Source organism: Cebus imitator, unplaced genomic scaffold, assembly GCF_001604975.1.
Source record: "Cebus imitator isolate Cc_AM_T3 unplaced genomic scaffold, Cebus_imitator-1.0 Scaffold522, whole genome shotgun sequence".
Classification (NCBI taxonomy): Eukaryota; Metazoa; Chordata; class Mammalia; order Primates; family Cebidae; genus Cebus; species Cebus imitator.
Window position 1 is genome coordinate 904,238 of NW_016107837.1, and position 15,947 is coordinate 920,184.

The 15,947-nt window shown below is 49.6% G+C and overlaps 2 protein-coding genes across 11 annotated transcripts in view; both read right to left on the minus strand.

The window, feature by feature from the left end:
• Nucleotides 1-6,745, minus strand: part of ADD1 (adducin 1) — a 95,359-nt gene extending 88,614 nt beyond the window's left edge. For 7 of the 8 annotated variants that reach the window (XM_017514302.2, XM_017514307.2, XM_017514301.2 and 4 more), the window contains exon 1: nucleotides 6,435-6,633. The gene's annotated coding sequence lies outside the window, so the exon portion shown is untranslated. Of the gene's footprint in view, nucleotides 1-6,434 lie in introns of all 8 variants that reach the window. The other variant, XM_017514298.2, reaches the window with a different exon arrangement.
• Nucleotides 6,746-14,832: 8,087 nt separating this feature from the next.
• SH3BP2 (SH3 domain binding protein 2) overlaps nucleotides 14,833-15,947 on the minus strand; it is a 38,987-nt gene continuing 37,872 nt past the window's right edge. For 2 of the 3 annotated variants that reach the window (XM_017514325.2, XM_017514324.2), the window contains exon 13: nucleotides 15,245-15,384. In XM_017514325.2, the coding sequence (XP_017369814.1) occupies nucleotides 15,247-15,384 (138 nt within the window). In that variant the 3' untranslated portion in view covers nucleotides 15,245-15,246. Of the gene's footprint in view, nucleotides 15,385-15,947 lie in introns of all 3 variants that reach the window. The other variant, XM_017514323.2, reaches the window with a different exon arrangement.

Here is a 15,947-nt window from a genome sequence, read left to right on the forward strand (position 1 = left end):
TAGAGACGGGGTTTCACCATGTTGACCAGGATGGTCTCGATCTCTTGACCTCGTGATCCACCCGCCTCGGCCTCCCAAAGTGCTGGGATTACAGGCTTGAGCCACCGCGCCCGGCCACCATGCTAAATCTTAAACCACTGACGGCAATTAAAACCTCACCTTCAGGCTTTATTCAAAATAAACTGCATTTCTGAGACACAGGGCATTAAACTAAATCTATTTAACTCCTCAGGGCCCAGGAACTAGCTTGGAAGAGGTGGGTGTGTAAAACTGTTAAGGGCCAATTTTGAAAGATAAAATAAATCAGTTTCTCTATAAATTAATCATAAATCAAAGGCACAATGATGTAAGACCAGCATGTGGGTCCCTGTGCCAGATTAACAAGGCTTCCTTGAAGCATTAACCAACTCCTTAATAAAGGTTACAAAGGTTATAAAAGGCTTATGGAAGCTATATTTTACGGTCGAGATTAAAACAGTATAGATCATGGCTGGGAGCAGTGGCTCATGCCTGTAATCCCAGCACTTTGGGAGGCCAAGGCAAACGGATCACCAGAGGTCAGGAGTTAAGAGACTGGCCTGGCCAACACAGTGAAACCCTTTCTCTACTAAAAATACAAAAATTAGCCAGGCATGATGGCATGCACCTGTAATCCCAGTTATTCGGAAGGCTCAGGCAGAAGAATCACTTGAACCTGGGAGGCTGAGGTTGCAGTGAGCTGAGATCATGTCACTGCACTCCAGCCTGACCGACAAGAGCAAAATTGTCTCAAAAGAAAAAAAAAAAAATCTGTTTTCATTTGTAACAGGACAAATTGGAGATACTGGTTATTTTGCCAAAGCTTTGACTGGAATAGTGTGTTTTCCTTTAAGGAATCAAAATTGACTTATGGAGCCAAAAAAGCCCTTGGGAAAACTGGCCTCATATTTTGTAGATGCGGCCCCTATACAGGGTCTCTGACCTGTGGTAAATAAAGAATGTCACTTTCTGATAGCCCCAGGAGCCCCAGGTTTATGTAGAAAGCTCAAGAATAGAGGAAATTCACCCAACTCATAGGTATTACATGGCACAAATCCATGGCTGGGCTTGGCTTTAAAAAAGTCTTATCTGATATTCCTCCTATGGAACAAAGTTCCATCAAAGCCAGTTTTAAAGCCTATGTAAAAAAAAATAGTTACTCTTGCTGCACTGTACACAAATAATAGGCCAAAGATAATAAAGCAAACTGGTCCTACCATGATTTGTTTTTAGTAAAAATGGGAAACCAGAGAGAGAAAAATTGTTTCAAAACTATAGTAAACCTGCTATTAGATTCTAGCCTTGCCTAACGTTTTTTCCATTTTTATTATTTTCTACATTTTGGGATCAGGAACAGTGGCTCACACCCATAATCCCAGCACTTTGGGAGGCTGAGTGGGGGTGGATCATTTGAGATCAGAAGTTCAAGATCAGCCTGACCAACATGGCAAAACCCCATCTCTACCAAAAACACAAAACTTAGCCAGGTGCAGTGGCATGTACCTGTAGTCCCAGCTACTCAGGATGCTGAAGCACAAGAATGACTTGAACCCAGGAAGTGGAGGTTGCAGTGAGCCGAGATCACACCACTGTACTCCAGTCTGGGTAACAAAACAAGACTCTGTCTCAAAAAAAAAAAGAAAAAACGAAGCAAAACAAAAAAGTTTGAACCAAATTCTAATTTTGCTTGGCTACAAGACTTCAAAATAATGTTTTCAATTATTTTCCTTGATTTTTTTCCATTTTTCCTAATTTGGAGTTGCTGAAAACTAAGTTATGCTTTCTTAAAGCCCTTTGAACTAAAGCCAGACAATTTCAGAATAAAATAACAGCAACCTATTTGCATACATAAGCCACTTTCATACGTGCCTACTAATGTATAGCGTTCAGAGTAATGTGGCCTGTATTGATTTTTCCAGAATTGGTCTTTTGTTTGTTATTGTTCTCCCTTCCTCCTGCATTTTCTCTTCATAGGACATGAGACTTCACAACCTGCTAAAAAATGAGCTTTTGGGACCTAACCTGTCTAGGAATAAGCTGTCCTCGCCATGAGATCAGATAAAACCTGGTATCAGATTTATTTTCTCCTAAAATGCTTTTTCCAAAAATTTTTTAAAAGAAAAGGGAGTAAATGTGAAAAGAAAATATACTGGGCCCCCAAAAATCACTAAGCTAAAGGGAAAATTCAAGCTGGAACCTGCTCAGGGCAAATCTGCCTCACATTCTTTTTTTTTTTTTTGAGACAGAGTCCTTGGTTCACTGTAACCTCTGTTCATGCAATTCTGTCTCAGCCTCCCGAGTAGCTGGGATTTCAGGCACTTGCCACCACACTCAGCTAATTTTTGTATTTTTAGTAGAGACGATATTTCACCATGTTGGCTATGCTGGTCTCAAACTCCTGATCTCAGGTGATACACCCACCTCAGCATCCCAAAGGGCTGAGATTACAGGAGTTTGAGCCACCACGCCCGGCCTTGCCTCCCATTCTATTCAAAGTCATCCCTCTGCTCACTGAGATAGATGCATATTCTGGTTGCCTCCTTTGGAAAGGCTTAACAGAAACTCAAAAGAATGCTACCATTTGTCTCTCACCTACCTGTGACCTGGAAGTCCCCTCCCTGCTTCAAGTTATCCCTGCCTTTCTGGACTGAACCAATGGACTTCTCGCAAATATCAATTGATGACTCATGTTTCCTTAAAATGTATAAAACCAAGCTGTGCCCCAGCCACCTTGGGCACATGTCATCAGGACTTCCCAAGACTGTGTCATAGGCACATATCCTCAATCTTGGCAAAATAAACTTTCTAAATTAACTAAGACCTGTCTAAAATTTTTGGGGTTCACATGTTCATCTTGTTCTGAAACTGAAATGCGTATGGTGTGAGTTGAAATAGTAAGCAAGTAGAATCAAGAAGAAAGGCTTAGAAGAAAAATAGATATAGGTATATGAAATTGAGAAGGTTGAGTAGAATCCTAGTCTTGCTTTTTTTTTTTTTTTTTTAAAGAGACAGAGTGGTACAGTGAAGTGATCATGGCTTACTGCAGTCTTGACCTCCCAGCCTCACAAGTTCATACCATTTCAGCTCAAGAGTAGCTAAGATTACAGGCCTACGTTACCATGCCCAGCTTCACTGGCTACTTTTGAAGGATGTTAGGGAACCAATTCATTATTTGAAACCTAGTAAATAACGGAGAGGAATTAAGCATTTATCCTCCCCTTTCTGTAAGAGGTATACAGTACTCCAAGATAACCAATAGTGAAGGCATGAAAAATTATCTTTATAGAAATATTCTGTTTACTAAATGAAGTTTAGAATTAAAATATCAACATTTTTAATGCCTACTGAAATGACAGTAGGCACTGACAATCAAGGACTTCGAACAAAGACTACTAATCATTTCTGCCTACTTACCTATGAAGTGCTCCTGCCAAAAATAAGGCTGAATCTGTGTCATAGTAAAATCGAGATTGTGCAAAACTCCACATGACAAACTACCTGGTTTTATCAATAAGTAAGTTACAAGAGAAAACTAAATATGGAGGAGGAATCTATCAATTAAAACTAGTCACATGGTATGGATAGCATGTGGATCCAGATTCAAACCGCTAAAAAAGGGCCAGGCGCGGTGGCTCACGCCTGTAATCCTAGCACTTTGGGAGGCTGAGGTGGGTGGATCACCTGAGGTCAGGAGTTTAAGACCAGCCTGGCCATCATGGTGAAACCCCACCTTAAAAAAAAAAAAAAAAGTTTAAAATAAAAGTTGAGACAATTCTGAAAATTTTAATACTGGCTAGATATTTGAAAGTATTATGGAATTAATTCATTTTCATTTTCTGTGATAGTGGTACTCATGTTTACCTTTTTTTTTAAACTATCTCCAGTAATTGGTATAAGCGATGTTTACCTTTTTAAAAAGTCTTTAAGATATACATATTGAAATATTTAATGGTTAAATGATATTTAGGACTGTGGAGATATGATGAAGAAAGATTGTTAAAACTGGATGAGAAAAGGGATCTATACTATTCTCTCTACATATGTGTATATGTGAAGAGGTAAACATGGAAGGAAAGAAGGGAAGGGCAGTCAATCTAAGTTTCATGTAATAAATATTTTATTATCTTTCAAAGCATTTCAGTATTTACTTTTCTTATTCAATACAAAGACTATAAGAAAAAACTAATAATCACATAAAGAAACATTTTTATAATAAAATCAGTAACACAAAACGGAACACCAAACAAAACCTTCCCAGTATATCAGATAACATTAAAAAAATTAAGGAAGAAAAATGACCAGCTTGTTTGTATAAAGCATTATTTTAGAAGGGAACCTATCTAATAATTTGGAGACTGGCTAGAGTTTAGACTCACATCACTCAGTGAGTCTCCAAAACTTTAAAACCTAAAGACATCACAAGCGGTAAACTAACAAATCATACCAGCTGTCCGTACCATTGTAAACCACATCGAAACTCTGAAAAGCAGTTTTGACCGCCAAAATCATCCACTTCCTTAAAAGACAACTTTAGTATTCTAGTTTCCCCCACAATCAAAATCAAAGGAGTATATTAAAATTTTGGATTAAAAAATAACATAATCGGTGGCTCATGCCTGTAATCCCAGCACTCTGGGAGGCCGAAGTAGATGGATCACGATGTCAGGAATTCAAGACCAGCGTGGCCAAGACAGTGAAATCCCGTCTTTTCTAAAAATACAAGGCCGGTCACGGTGGCTCACGCCTGTAATCCCAGCACTTTGGGAGGCGGAGGCGGGTGGATCACGAGGTCAAGAGATCGAGACCATCCTGGTCAACACAGTGAAACCCCGTCTCTACTAAACATACCAAAAAAAAATTAGCTGGGCATGGTGGCGCATGCCTGTAATCCCAGGTACTCAGGAGGCTGAGGCAGGAGAATTGCCTGAACCCAGGAGGCGGAGGTTGCAGTGAGCCGAGATCGCGCCATTGCACTCCAGCCTGGGCAACAAGAGTGAAACTCTGTGTCTTTTCTAAAAATACAAGGCCGGTCACGGTGGCTCAAGCCTGTAATCCCAGCACTTTGGGAGGCGGAGGCGGGTGGATCACGAGGTCAAGAGATCGAGACCATCCTGGTCAACACAGTGAAACCCCGTCTCTACTAAAAATTACAAAAAATGAGCCAGGCATGGTGGCGCGTGCCTGTAATCCCAGCTACTCAGGAGGCTGAGGCAGGAGAATTGCCTGAACCCAGGAGGCGGAGGTTGCAGTGAGCCGAGATCGCGCCATTGCACTCCAGCCTGGGTAACAAGAGCGAAACTCTGTAAAAAAAAAAAATGTAATCATCACTGGCCCTTGTCCATTCAAGACTCCAAAGTTTACAAACCCACTTTCATATAATTCATACCCTTTGCCCGAAATGCCTTCCTCTCTCTGGTGCCTGTCGAACTCCTACTCATCCACTCCACTTTGTTTTCACTGGCGAAAATATATTTCTACTCATATATTTTGCAAGAGACACAGTTGACCTATCAGCATTCTATTTCCTATCCCGATTAAGATCTCAGTCAATTCTTCACACACAAAAAATCTTTTTACCAGTAATGCGTACAGCTATCAGCTATGATTTTTGGTCTTTAGAGATATGACAATTGCTTTTTGTCATTCTAGGCACAAATTACTCTCAAACCAACAAGTTTCAGGTGAACCAAAATATGTTTTTCAAGGTGGGTATGGATAAAGTGAATGCAAATTACCTTCCAACCATCTTGGGCCATTAATTACAAGAGCAAAGGTAAAAGTCATCATAATAGGGAAAGGCCCTTTGACATCTCCAAAAAAACGAAAATAAAAGATTAAGAAAAGACAAAAGAGAGGGAGGGCAAAGGTGACCAACATCCCCATCGCTGGTAAGTTCCAGGACTAGCTCTTGGGCATCCGTCGGCAGATTTGGCTTTTCTCTTTTGGCAGAAGCCTTCGTTTTTAAATAGGAGAGCCGACAGGCAGGACCCAGATGCGTCGGTACACGAACCTTGGAGCAGCCAGCGCTCCGGACCGCGGACCCGGTCTCACGAGCACGATGCTGACCAGCGTCCGCCCCGGGTCCTCCTCCTCCGCCCCGACCCCTGCAGCCCAGCGGCGGGCGGGGAACAAGCGGTCTCCGGGCCGCTTGCGCGGAGAAGCCTCGTCCCCGGGGTCCTATCCCGACGACAGGTCTGCGGCGCCCTCGCTCCCAGGCTCGGCCCAGGCCAACGGCCCCGCAGGGACCCCTCCAAGACGCCCTTGGCGCGCCGCAGCGGCCTCCCCGCCCCCCGCGCTGCCAAGGCCGCCGCAGGCCCCGCGGCCCCCGCCCGCCGCAACAGCGGCCCAGTTGCCCGCACCCCCGCTGCCGCCTCAGCCCGTACCGGGCCCCTGCCACCCCCGCTCGCGGGCCTCACCTCAGAAGCGAATTGTGGTGCAGCGCGCGGGATTCCGGGGTCCCAGTCCAGCCACCGCCCGTCGGCGTCGGCTCCGGCTCCGGCTCCGCCCCCGCCCGCCGCGCGCACCCTGGCCCGCAGCCGCGGCCCGCCCGGCCTCTCCGCCCCTCAGCCCCTCGGATCGCCCCCACCGCCCGAGCTGGGTGCGGCCTGCGGCGCTTCAGCCCAACAACGCGCCGCCCCATAGGCCGAGCTGCGCAGCACTACCGAGCAATGTACTCTGCGATTGGCTGGCCCCAGGAGGGGCGGGGCATCTGCGGGCGGGGCGAGCGGACTCGCGGAACCCGCCTCAGGGCGACCCCTCCGGGGCGTGCGGACGTCCAGGGTTCGACGCGGAGGGTACCCTGGCCGCCAGCTTCGGGCGCCAGGTCCTGGCTTCACTGGCCTCGTAGCTGACGAGGCCGGGTCGGCTGCGGCGAGCCCCAGCCAGATCCGCTGGACACGATTTCATTGTTGTTGACCTGGCGTCTACCGCGGGCCCGTCCTCGGCGGGAGGGGCCGTCGGAGCCCTGGGACTCTGCCCGCCGCCGCCCGCCCTGCGCACTCCCCCAGCAGACTGGCCCTGCCCCGCCTGCCCCCGCGCCGTGCGGTCCCCAGGCCGAGTTTTGGGGCCCGGGTGGGGTTAGGGCAGCAAGGCCTGTGGGCCCCGATAAGGCTCCACAGCGGACAGCTGCCTGGCACCCAGGCCGGCCTGCGGGTGCTGCGGGGACGAGCACCAGCCACCTCCGCAGCACCAGGGAGTGAGCCTGCGGGGCTTTGGCTGGCCCAGGCCGGCTGCCAGCGACCTGGAGGGCAGCCTCAGACCAGCAGCTTCCCGCACGCTGTCCCTCCTGCTGGAGCCTCTGACCCCCAAAAAGACCAAGCGAGACAAATGGGCACGGCTGCTTGCCCTCTTCACACCCATAGAAAGCTGAGGTCCAGAGCCGGGCAGTGGCAGAAGTGTGTGGAATCCAGACCTCGCTGCCCAGCAGGAGGCTCTGAGACAATGCCCCACAAGGGTCAGGGATACTGTCTGGATGGCAGTCAGCGACCCCTGTTCTAAGACCGTTTCTGTTGGACGTTGGCTTTTCCAAGATGACTTTTCTGACAAGATCACGATATTTTCTCAGGCACTTGTGTCCCATCATTAATCACTAGGGAAATACGAATCAAAACCACTGTGGGATGCCACTTAACATTCATTAGGATGGCTGTTGATGAAGGGGGTGGAGCGGGGAGCCCAGCCGGCGCAAGTGGCTCCAGCCTAAAATCCCAGCACTTAGGGAGGCAGAGGCAGTAGGACAGCCTGAGCCCAGGAGTTGACCGACTCACTGGATAACATAAAAAGACCCTAATCTCTACAAAAACGAGAAGAAGAAAAAAGTTTCAAGGGGGGAGGGGAACGAGGAAGAACAGGAAAAAAATAAGTGTTGGCAAAGATGCGGAGAAATTGGAACCCTTGTGCATTGTTGATGGGAATGTAAAATGGTGCAGCTGCTGTGGAAAACCATATAGTGGTTCCTCAAAAAATTAAACCTGTAATTACCACGTAAGCCAGCAATTCCGCTTCTGGATATATACCCAAAAGAAATGAAAACAGGTATTTGTACCATGTTCATAGCAGCATTATTCAGAATACCCAAAAGGTAGAAGCAACCCAAGTGTCTGTAAAAGATTAATAGATAAACAAAATGTGGTATAGTATATACACAGACGATGGAATACTATTCAGCTTTAAAATGCAAGGAAATTCTTTTTATTTATTTGGGTTTCGTGCATTTTTTTGGAGACAGGGTCTCACTCTGTCGCCCAGGCTGGAGTGCAGTGTTGCAACCATGGCTCACTGCAGCCTTGACCTCCCAGGCTCAAGGGATCCTCCTGCCTCAGCCTCCCAAGTAGCTAGGACTACTGGCACGTGCCAACATGCCCAACAAATTTTTGGTATTTTTGGTAGGGGCAGGATCTCACTATGTTGCCAGGGCTGATCTCAAACTCCTAGGCTCAAGCAATCTTCCCAAATCCAAACTCAGCCTCCCAAAGTGCTGGGATTACAGACATAAACCCATAAGCCACAATGCCTGGCCTAAGGGAAGGAAATTCTGACGCATGCTACAACAGGAATGAACACTGAAGACATGCTATGTGAAATAAGCCAGTCACAAAAAGATAAAGGTATGATTCCACGTGTATGAGGTGTCTAGCAGTCAATTCAGAGAGACAAAGTAGAATGGTGGTTGCAAAGAACTGGAGGAATGGGGATTTAATGTTTAATGGGTACAGAGTTTAGGCTTGGGGTGATGAAAAAAGTTCTGGAGATGGATGGTGCTGATGAGTTAACAATAATATGAATATATGCAAAGCCACAGAACTGTACACTTTAAAATAGTCAAAATGATAAATTTTTAATATGAAATTTTTATCAGAATAAAACAATTTTAAAGCTATTAAAATATTCCTTCCTTTTCCAACTACAAAAAAGAAAAAAGAGCTGGGCGCCGTGGCTATTGCCTGTAATCCTAGCAATTTGGGAGGCAAAGGCAGGCGGATTGCCTGAGCTCAGGAGTTCGAGACCAGCCTGGACAACGTGGCAAAATGCCAAAAATACAAGAAATGAGCCAGGTGTGGTGGCAGGCGCCTGTAATTCCAGCTACTCAGGAGGCTGAGACATAAGAATTGCTTGAACCCAGGAGACAGAGGCTGAAGTGAGCCAAGATTGCACCACACTGCACTCCAGCCTGGGTGACAGAGAGAGACAGACAGTGTCTCCAAAAAACAAAAAAAAAAAGAAGAAGAAAGGAAAGAAAGAAATACTGTCTTGGGTGAGGGTTTTAAAACATACTGAGTTAGAATTGCATATACACAACAATATCAAGTAATGAGGGAGATCAATTAAAGTCACCTGAGGTCCTTCAGTTGTCTAGGAGGAAAATAAAAGTGTTTATTAGTTAACTCTAGACTTCAATAAGAATAGAGAGTGTATAACTTCTGACTAGGAGAAGGGGGTAAATGAAATGATTTAAGTTGTTCAATCCCAAAGAAAGGGAAAAGGAGAGAAAAGGGAGGAAAAAAACCACAAACACAAGTGAGATAATACCTAGCATAAAATAAGATGGTAGATTTAGTTACATCAAATACAGTGGACAAAAGATGTTGTTTTTTGTTTTGTTTTGTTTTGTTTTTTGGGGGGGACGGAGTTTCGCTCGTTACCCAGGCTGGAGTGCAATGGCGCGATCTCGGCTCACCGCAACCTCCGCCTCCTGGGTTCAGGCAATTCTCCTGCCTCGGCCTCCTGAGTAGCTGGGATTACAGGCACGCGCCACCATGCCCAGCTAATTTTTTGTATTTTTAGTAGAGACGGGGTTTCACCGTGAAAAGATGTGTTTTATATGCTATTAACAAACAAAACAATGAAATTAAAAATATGCAATTTACAATAGACTAAAAGAAACATAAGGGCCAGGCGTGGTAGCTCATGCCTAATCCCAGCACTTTGGGAGGCCAAGGTGGGTGGATCACAAGGTCGAGATGGAGACCATCCTGGCCAACATGGTGAAACCCCATCTCTACTAAAAAAATACAAAAATTAGCTGGGCATGGTGGCACATGCCTGTAGTCCCAGCTACTTGGGAGGCTGAGGCGGGAGAATCGCTTGAACCCGGGAGTCAGAGGTTACAGTGAGCCGAGATGGCGCCACTGCACTCCAGCCTGGCAACAGAATGAGACTCTGTCTCAAACAAAAAAAAAATCCTCATACCCTAGAATCCAGGAGTCAGGCTCCTGGGTACAAACCCTAGAAAAACTCATGTACCATTTGCAAAAAATACATGTGCATCAGAGACACAGACAAAATTGTTGCTAGCAGCATGGTGTGTAATTACCTCAAACTAGAAATAAACCAACTGTCCATCTACAGCAGGCATGTCCAATCTTTTGGCTTCCATGAGCCACACTGGAAGAATTGTCTCAGGCTATGCATAAAATACACTAACACCAACTATAGCTAATGAGCTAAAAAAAAAAAAAAAATCCAAAACAAAATTTCATTATGTTTTAAGGAAGTTTACAAATTTGTGTTGGGCCACATTCAAAGCCATCCTGGGCTGCATGCATTGGACAAGATTGATCGCCAGTAAAATGAATCTGTGGATCATGATACAGCCGGACCATGGAACTTGTTAGCAATGAACATGAACAAACTACACTATGCACAGCAACATGAATAAATCTCACAGACATAATAATGAGCCAAAGAAGCCAGTTGCCAGAGCTTGCATCGTTAAGATTCATGGGGACAAAACACAGAAACAGGAAAATGCTGCGATGGCTACATGATTGGGTGCTAAAAACTTTTGAGAAAAACAAGAACACAAAACTCACATAAGCCAGGGCAGAGAGGCCGGAAATGACACTGTGAGGGGAGGGCATTTAGGTGCTGGCAAAACTAGTTCCTGACGGAGGCTGCACACATGTTCACTTCCTGACAGTGTGTCAGGTTGTGCATTTACATTTTTTTCACTTTTCTGTATGTTGTTTTATTCTGCAGGAAATGAATGAAAAAGGGATTCTGCCTCAGCTCTGAGCAGCTCAGAGTGCGGCCAGGGACAAAGCTGACGGCAGTACAAGGGAACGGAATCCCGGCAGCCTGGAATGGCTGCGAAGTTTCCTAGGGGTCCAAAGGAGGGCAGATAGGTGGGGGTCTGCTCTGTGCCCATCAAATCTCTGGAAGATGGCTTAAAAGGGATCACCACTCACACACACTTCTGTCAAGATTCAGGCAGTCCCAGTCCCTCTTCCCCAAGGACAGGCGTCCTCCTGGTACAGCCCTCCAGCCGGCAGTCCCTTTTGGTGGAGGGAGCAGGGTGTGCAGACAGGGCAGGATGTGTGCGCCAGGAGCCGAGTGGGGCTTGGCCACAGCCAGAGCCAGAGGCTGTGGCCCTTCCCTCATTCCCCCTCTAGAGACCAGCACGGCCCTCCCATGTCTGGTGGGACCCTGGTGTCCTAGGCCATCCCTCCAGGGCCTGGGACACCCTCAAAAGCCTTTTCCCTGCTGAGCTTCCATCTGCCTTTCTATGGAAATGGCCCCAGGCCTGCCTGCCTCGGGGCACTGAGCAGGCCCCAGGCGGCCCTCTTTCCCAATCCCCACCTCCCTCATCCTGCAGTACAGGAAACACCTCCCTGGGGCTGCGCTGAGCCCCGACCCGCAGAGGAGCTCTGCACAATGTGACCCAGAGGCAGCAGTGCTAACCGAGGCTTCTGGTTCTAAAAACATCTTTTCAAGTCTAAGCGTAGTGGCTCCTGCCTGTAATCCCAGTACTTGGGAGGCCGAGATGGATGGATCACTTGAGGTCAGGGGTTGGAGACCAGCCAGGCCAACATGGTGAAACCCCATCTCCACTAAAAATACAACAATTAGCCGGGTGTGGTGGCTGATACCTGTAATCCCAGCTACTCGGGAGCTGAGGCAGGAGAATTGATTGAACTCAGGAGACGGAGGTTGCAGTGAGCCGAGATTGCGCCACTGCACCCCAGCCTGGGTGACAGAGTGAGACTCCATCTCAAAAAAATACACATATATTTTCACAGTAAAAATCTGTATTAACAGAAGGTACAGAGCTCACCACAGTCCTTCAGATGGAACCACAGGAAGAGAAGCATGTTTCATCCTGGGCTCAGGGTGCTTCCCAAAGCCACCAGGGCCCTCTCCCCAAGCCCCAGAACTGAGCCCATCTCAACTCATCTTGAAGGTAGGCAAGTCGGTGAGCCCTCTCCAAGCCTCAGTTTCCGTAGCTATAAAATGAGGAAGGAGGGCTGCCACTGGGGCAGGGCCTAGGCCTCCTGCCAGCCCACCCTCACAGACCCAGAGGGCAACGCAGGGTGAGGTGGGGCGATTTCGCTTCCCAGTGCTGTGGCCCCGCTGGCTGAGTGAGAGCACCCCGAGTCCTAACCCTAACCTTGGGAGGCAGGCAGAGACCCCCACAATGACCATCATCGGCTGTGAGGAGTGACAGGGAGCCCAGCAGTGGCCAGGGTCTAGGTTCAGAGGAGTGAAGGATAGATGGGGTCACAGGCTAGTTAATGGCAGAGGAGGGACTTGAATCCAGGCCTCTGTGATACTCGGGTCTCTCACCTGTAAAATGTGACCAGTAGCAGCTGCTTCTCCAAGCACCTCAAACACAGATGTGCTCAGTAAATGATAACCCCAACCCCAACCTTATATGTGGACTAGAACATTCGTGGCACGTTCTTTGTGCTGGAGGACCATGGCCTGCCCCCCAACCCTCCCCAACACACTCTTGCATCAGAGGCCCTGGGCCTGGGGCAGCTCACACAGAGGTGGGCAGCTGTGTCAGCAGGTGCAGACTCTGGGAGGTGAGGCTGGGCCAGGGCCCTCGCTGGGCTTTGGGCAGCCATAGGCCTCAGCTGTCCAGCTGTCCAGAGGGACCTATCACCTGGCTCTGGGCTCCAGGTAGCTGTGGGAGATAAAGCAAAGGTGTCCTGGCGTGCACCACTAGCTCAGCACCCCAGGCACCAGGCTGGAAACCACATCTTTCATCCAATCCTCCATTTAACAATTTTACAGGAAGTGGCTGGGCACCATGGCTTATGCCTGTAATCCCAGCACTTTGGGAGGCTGAGGCGGGCAGATCACAAGGTCAAGAGATGGAGACCATCCTGGCCAATGTGGTGAAACCCCGTCTCTACTAAAAATACAAAAATTAGCGGGGCATGGTGGCGCGCACCTGTAATCCCAGCTACTCAGGAGGCTGAGGCAGGAGAATTGCTTGAAGCCGGGAGGCGGAGGTTGCAGTGAGCCAAGATCACGCCACTGCATTCCAGCCTGGTGCCTGGCAACGGAGCGAGACTCTGTCTCAAAAAAAAAAAAAAAAAATTAGCCAGGCATGGCGGCAGGTGCCTATAATCCCAGCTACTCAGGAGGCTGAAGCAGGAGTATCGCTTGAACCCAGGAGGCGGAGGTTGCGGTGAGCCGAGATTGCGTCACTGCACTCCAGCCTGGGCAACAGAGCAAGACTACATCTCAAAATTACTAAAATAAAATAAAATTATAAAATTTTACAGGAAGAGAAAGTGTGGCCACAGTGGGAGAGTGGCATGCCTTCCTAAGCGAGTTCAGGTCAGACAGGGCAAAGAATTCTGACCGCAGGGAGGAGGAACGACTGGTTTTCCGGAGACGGAGCAGAACCACAGAAGCTCCCTGTGCCCTAGGCTCAGCCCGGGCCCGACCCCTCTCCCCAGGGAGGCTGAAGGGAAACCCCTGCAGAGGTGGCCTTGGCCACCTGGTTCCTGGAAGCAGCTGACTGCCAGTGTCCGCAGGGCCTGTCATTCCACCACACCCTGCGGCCCCCTGGGGGCCAGTCTCCCACATCCGCTCACCAGCCTCATCACTTGTTTCCTCCAGCAAACCACAGGCCCCTAGAACACACCCCAGGGAAGGGGGCTGCAGGACCTCCTCCCAGCAGTCAGTCACTGTCAGTGGCACAAGTGCTGGCCTCAGTTCAGGTTTCCCTGACACAATGCTGAGAAAAATCACAACAATCCTAGGGTCCCTGCCAGCCCCAACCTCCCCCTGAGTCTGTTTCATTAAAAATTCAGCCCGGGGGGTGTGCCAGGGAGGGTGACTTGCTGGAACTCAATGGTAGAAAGTAAGGGGACAGATTGGGGCTGGGCCCAAGCCAGGTATTGCCTGGAGGGCTTGGGCATTTGAGTACCACCATCCCTACCCACCCTGGGTCTACTTAGGACCCACCGTTCCTTCCCATCATGGCTCTCACTTCCTCCAGAAGTCTTCCTGGAGCCCTGAGTCCTTGCATGCCCAGCTGCCCTGGACACTATGCCATAAGCTCCTCATACCCCGCTGTCCCCAGACTGGGCCGTGAACTCAAACTCAGCCAGGCCAGAGGCCCCTGTCTAGAATGGGAACAGGCACATAGGAGGTGCCCAGTAACTGCTTGCTAATGCAGGTGATGAACCAGGTGTAGCTGCAGGGCCTCCTAGCTCTATAGCCCACTCCGTGGATGCCGAGTTCTGGAATGGGGACAGGCACCAGGAGATCCCCAATAACTGTGCACTAATGCAGGGAATGAACCAGCCATAACTGCAGGGCCTTCTAGCTCTGCCCTGGCCTGACCCAAGGCAGCAGAACTGGTGCATGGGGTGTGGGGCCCCAGCCCAGACAGCCCAAGTTTGGGTCCTGATCTGTTACGCACCATGTACCCTGGGGAAGTCACTTTAGCAGCCTGCACCCTGGAAGACAAGACAACCACCTCTTGGGGTTCCAAGGGCTGCATAGCACTTGGACATCCGTGTGGGCACCCAGTAAGCTGGTGACGCCCTCCTTCCCAATCAAGCCCCAGCCACCAAGGCAAAGGTCATCGCTGCTTTATTGGAGGCAACAGCCCCTACTGGAGCCTGTGTCTTAGCGTTCCTTGGTGGTTCCAGGGCCAGCCCCAGCCCCCAACCAGCTGCCCCAACCCTGCCTGGCTCCCAGGCCACTGTGGGGTTTGCGTGCTGGGGGGACCAGTTTCCTGTCCTCAGAGCCCAGGCAGGACTTGGTCCTGGGTTTCTAGGGTTGGGACAGGGCAAGGTCATGTGGGATAAGAGAGTCCCCTCGTCCTCTAGAGCCTGGAGCCTGGTCCAGCCCCGGAGCCCAGCCTGCTGGGTAAGACTGGCTGGGTCCTAGAAGACATCCATCATGGAGGCCCTAGGCAAGCACAGACTTGCCCCCGCTCACCCTCCCATGTGGGCCCGTGTCCATTGGTGTGGCCTGGCGTAGGCATCACCTGGGCCCAGTGTAGCCGTAGGGGTGCCGCAGCAGCAGGCTCTGGTGGCTGGGCAGCACGTGGGTGTGGTAGTACTCCACCATGCTGCCCACACTCACAAACAGGACCTCGCCCTCCAGGTAGAACTTAGAGTCCTGTGGGGGCAGAGAGGGGAAGCGTCAACGGGGCCAGGCCACTCTATGGCTCTGGGCCTCAGTCTCCCCTCTGTAAAATGAGGCGGCAGCAGCAATGATGGTATCGCCAGGCCAGCTCCTGGCTGCCAGCGGGCCCCCCAGGTTGGCCTCCAAATCGGGCCTGTGCTCTCCATGTTCCCACCTCACTTCCCCTCCGTCCCAGTGTCCAGGAGCCTGCACCCGGAGCACTGCAGGCAAGGTCGATAAGTGAGCCTAGGGACTGGGCGAGAAGCGGTGGCCCGTGCCTGTAACCTCAGCACTCTGGGAGGCTGAGGTGGGAGGACTGCTTGAGTCCAGGAGTTTGAGAACAGCCTGAGAAACAGTGAGACCCCTGTCCCCACAAAAAGAAAAAGGCAAGCAACCCAGGGTCTAGGCTGGCCACTCATCCCCTCCAGGGTCAGGGGAGGACAAAGCTAGGCCAGGAGAGGAGGGAGGCTGAGCAGGAGGGGCGGGGGATGAGGGGTGGTGGAGGGGAGGGGAGGGAGGTGTCCCGGAGCTGCCGGTCTTAGTCTACCTGCTGCCTA